Source organism: Mustelus asterias, unplaced genomic scaffold, assembly GCF_964213995.1.
Source record: "Mustelus asterias unplaced genomic scaffold, sMusAst1.hap1.1 HAP1_SCAFFOLD_668, whole genome shotgun sequence".
Taxonomy (NCBI): domain Eukaryota; kingdom Metazoa; phylum Chordata; class Chondrichthyes; order Carcharhiniformes; family Triakidae; genus Mustelus; species Mustelus asterias.
Genome location: NW_027590617.1, coordinates 207,501 through 212,500, shown reverse-complemented (window position 1 = coordinate 212,500; position 5,000 = coordinate 207,501). Strand labels below are relative to the sequence as shown.

Sequence of the window (5,000 nt, the reverse complement as noted above, 5' to 3'; positions counted from 1 at the left end):
AGAAGGTTGAGCAGGTCGGGGCCTGAACCCATTGGAGTTTAGAAGAATGAGAGGGGATCTTATTGAAACATCTCCGATTCTGAGGGGGGCGGGTTTGACAGGGTGGATTCTGAGAGAATGTTTCCCCCTTCTTGTGCGGGGGAACCGAGAACTGTGGGGGAGGCGGAGGGGAGAGCGGGGGCACAGTTTCAGAATGAGGGGGTCTCCCAGTGAAGAGGGAGATGAGGAGGAATTTCTTCTCTCAGAGGGTGGGCAGTCTGTGGAACCCCCCCCCCCCCCCCCCGCCGCCCACACAGACGGCAGTGGGGGCTGCGGCTCACTGAATATATTCAAGGGCGAGTTGCACAGATTTCTGATCGACAAAAGGGGGGAGGGGGCAGACAGTTTAAGGTTAAGTTTTATATATTAGTGTCACAAGTAGGCTTCCATTAACACTGCAGTGAAGTTACTGTGAAAATCCCCCAGTCGCCACACCCCTGTTCGGGTTACACTGAGAGAGAATTTAGCACGGCCAATGCACCCTAACCAGCGCGTCTTTCAGGCTGTGGGAGGAAACCGGAGCACCCGGAGGAAACCCACGCAGACACGGGGAGAATCTTAGAAGAATCTTAGAAACCCTGCAGCACAGAAAGAGGCCATTCGGCCCATCGAGTCTGCACCGACCACAATCCCACCCAGGCCCTACCCCCATATCCCTACATATTTACCCACTAATCCCTCTAGCCTACGCATCTCAGGACACGAAGGCAATTTTTAGCATGGCCAATCAACCTAACCCGCACATCTTTGGACTGTGGGAGGAAGCCGGAGCACCCGGAGGAAACCCACGCAGACACGAGGAGAATGTGCAAACTCCACACAGACAGTGACCCAAGCCGGGAATCGAACCCGGGTCCCTGGCGCTGTGAGGCAGCAGTGCTAACCACTGTGCCACCGTGCCGCCCGAACATGCAAACTCCACACAGACAGTGACCCAAGCCGGGAATCGAACCCGGGTCCCTGGTGCTGTGAGGCAGCAGTGCTAACCACTGTGCAGGAAAGTAGATTTGGGGAGAGAGTCAGGTCATACAGAATGGGAGTGCAGCACTTGAGAGGTGGGGGGGGGAATGGCCCTCCTACCCTTGCTTACTGACATGAATGGTCTCCTCAAACACTTACGTAAAGTTTGCTGAGCCCCTGAAAGTCCTTTTCTTTGATCTCAGTAATTTTGTTGTTCTGGAGATCCAGCAAGCTGGTGTCCTTTGGTATATTGGCTGGAATCTCCTTCAGACCTGTACATGGGATCAAAGAGAAAGATCGTTCACCAAACGTCACTCTAAAAGGGAAAGGAAGAGAAAGATGGGGACAGGAAGGTAAGTGAGCCTTCTGTGCTCCCTCAGCACTGACCCTCCCACAGTGCGGCGCTCCCTCAGCACTGACCCTCCCATACTGCGGCGCTCCCTCAGCACTGACCCTCCCACAGTGCGGCGCTCCCTCAGCACTGACCCTCCCACAATGCAGCGCTCCCTCAGCACTGACCCTCCCACAGTGCGGCGCCCCCTCAGCAGTGACCCTCCCACAGTGCGGCGCCCCCTCAGAACTGACCCTCCCACAGTGCGGCGCTCCCTCAGCACTGACCCTCCCACAGTGCGGCGCTCCCTCAGCACTGACCCTCTGACAGGGCGGGAGGGGAGATACCCACCCAGATCTGAGCACTGGAGTACCCGCCGGTGGCATTGGCAGCCGAAGGGGCAGATGGGGTAGTCGAGCGGCACGATGTCGGGTCTGCGGGGAGGTTTTGTGGGTTTTGGTGTGGGCAGTGGTTCGATGGCAGAGCCCTCGTCATTCTGTAGTCCTGTCAGGTCGTCGATGAAATCCAGGAAGCCATGTTGCTGGAATGGCGATGCCAGGCCCCAGGCCAAGAGGCAGGGCAGGAGGATGATGGCTCTGCGCATGGTGGCTGGAACTGTCTCGGCACTGCCTGGTTAACGCACCTCGTCAATCCAGATCCAACCTGCCATTCAAACAGAGCGGGAAAACCATCAGAAATCAGCAGCACACACTCCATCCTCGTCGCCAAGATTGTCAGTCACATTTACACATACCCCCTCCTTTCACCCATTCCCTTCTCCAATCACCTTCACCCAACCAACTGGACGACTCTCTAACAATGGCAGCACATTGACCTCCTTCAGGGCTGCATTTCTCTGTCTCCTTGACTTGAAGAGGGTCACTCAGAGACTAATTGCGCAATGGGAGTAAATGCCTTGAGGTCTGAGGCCCCACACTCAGGAAGGATATATTGGCCTTGCAGGGTTCACTCAGAGACTAATAGCGCAGATAAGAGGAACTATTTCCTATTCTGGAGCCCATTCTGCAGGGAGGCGACACAGCCTTGGGGTGCGCACACTGTCACACACACACACGCCCACGCACACTCCCTCGCGCGCACGCGCTCTCTCTCCCTCGCGCGCGCGCTCTCTCTCCCTCGCGCGCGCGCTCTCTCTCCTTCGCGCGCGCGCTCCCTCTCCCTCGCGCGCGCGCGCGCTCTCTCCCTCGCGCGCGCGCTCTCTCTCTCTCACTCGCGCGCGCGCTCTCTCTCCCTCGCGCGCGCGCTCTCTCTCCCTCGCGCCGCGCTCTCTCTCCCTCGCGCGCGCGCTCTCTCTCCCTCGCGCGCGCGCGCGCTCTCTCTCCCTCGCGCGCACACTCTCACACACTCTCACTCTCACACGCACTCTCACTCTCTCACGCACTCTCACTCTCACACGCACTCTCACTCTCACACGCACTCTCACTCTCACACGCACTCTCACTCTCACACGCACTCTCACTCTCACACACACACGCACTCTCACTCTCACTCTCACACGCACTCTCACTCGCACACACACGCACTCTCACTCTCACACACACACGCACACGCACTCTCACACGCACTCTCACACGCACTCTCACACGCACTCTCACACGCACTCTCACACGCACTCTCACACGCACTCTCACACGCACTCTCACACGCACTCTCACACGCACTCTCACACGCACTCTCACTCTCACACGCACTCTCACTCTCACACGCACTCTCACTCTCACACGCACTCTCACTCTCACACGCACTCTCACTCTCACACGCACTCTCACTCTCACACGCACTCTCACTCTCACACGCACTCTCACTCTCACACGCACTCTCACTCTCACACGCACTCTCACTCTCACACGCACTCTCACTCTCACACGCACTCTCACTCTCACACGCACTCTCACTCTCACACGCACTCTCACTCTCACACGCACTCTCACTCTCACACGCACTCTCACTCTCACACGCACTCTCACTCTCACACGCACTCTCACTCTCACACGCACTCTCACTCTCACACGCACTCTCACTCTCACACGCACTCTCACTCTCACACGCACTCTCACTCTCACACGCACTCTCACTCTCACACGCACTCTCACACGCACTCTCACTCTCACATGCACTCTCACTCTCACTCACACACAGACGCACTCCCACTCTCACACACACGCACTCTCACTCTCACACACACGCACTCTCACACACACGCACTCTCACTCTCACACACACACACGCACTCTCACACGCACTCACACACGCACTCTCACACGCACTCACACACACTCTCACACACGCACTCACACACTCACACACACCCAACACAACTCACACACTCACACTCACACACACTCACACTCACACGCACTCTCACTCTCACACGCACTCTCACTCCACACACGCACTCTCACTCACACACGCACTCTCACTCACACACGCACTCTCACTCACACACGCACTCTCACTCACACACGCACTCTCACTCACACACGCACTCTCACTCACACACGCACTCTCACTCACACACGCACTCCACTCACACACGCACTCCCCCTCACACACGCACTCCCACTCACACACGCACTCCCACTCACACACGCACTCCCACTCACACACGCACTCCCACACGCCACTCCCACTCACACACGCACTCCCCTCACACACGCTCTCCCTCTCACACGCCTCTCCCTCTCACACACGCTCTCCCTCTCTCACACGCTCTCCCTCTCTCACACGCTCTCCCTCTCTCACACGCACTCCCTCTCTCACACGCACTCCCTCTCACACACGCACTCTCTCTACACACGCACTCCCTCTCACACACGCTCTCCTCTCTCACACGCACTCCCTCTCTCACACGCACTCTCACTCTCACACGCACTCTCACTCTCACACGCCTCTCACTCTCACACGCACTCTCACTCTCACACGCACTCTCACTCTCACACGCACTCTCACTCTCACCACGCACTCTCACTCTCACACGCACTCTCACTCTCACACGCACTCTCACTCTCACACGCACTCTCACTCTCACACGCACTCTCACTCTCACCGCACTCTCACTCTCACACGCACCTCTCACTCTCACACGCACTCTCACTCTCACACGCACTCTCACTCTCACACGCACTCTCACTCTCACACGCACTCTCACTCTCACACGCACTCTCACTCTCACACGCACTCTCACTCTCACACGCACTCTCACTCTCACACGCACTCTCACACGCACTCTCACTCTCACATGCACTCTCACTCTCACTCACACACAGACGCACTCCCACTCTCACACACACGCACTCTCACTCTCACACACACGCACTCTCACACACACGCACTCTCACTCTCACACACACACACGCACTCTCACACGCACTCACACACGCACTCTCACACGCACTCACACACACTCTCACACACGCACTCACACACTCACACACACTCACACACTCACACTCACACACACACTCACACTCACACGCACTCTCACTCTCACACGCACTCTCACTCACACACGCACTCTCACTCACACACGCACTCTCACTCACACACGCACTCTCACTCACACACGCACTCTCACTCACACACGCACTCTCACTCACACACGCACTCTCACTCACACACGCACTCTCACTCACACACGCACTCTCACTCA

The 5,000-nt window shown here is 57.4% G+C and overlaps 1 protein-coding gene across 1 annotated transcript in view; it reads right to left on the bottom strand.

Annotated features, from left to right (window-relative positions):
- Positions 1-5,000, bottom strand: part of LOC144487244 (biglycan-like) — a 136,114-nt gene that overhangs the window by 18,848 nt on the left and 112,266 nt on the right. The window contains exons 2-3 of the mRNA XM_078205328.1: positions 1,682-1,993; positions 1,159-1,271 (exon numbers count right to left, since the gene is read on the bottom strand). Coding sequence (XP_078061454.1) covers positions 1,159-1,271; positions 1,682-1,934 — 366 coding nt within the window. The 5' untranslated portion in view covers positions 1,935-1,993. The remainder of the gene's footprint in view (positions 1-1,158; positions 1,272-1,681; positions 1,994-5,000) is intronic.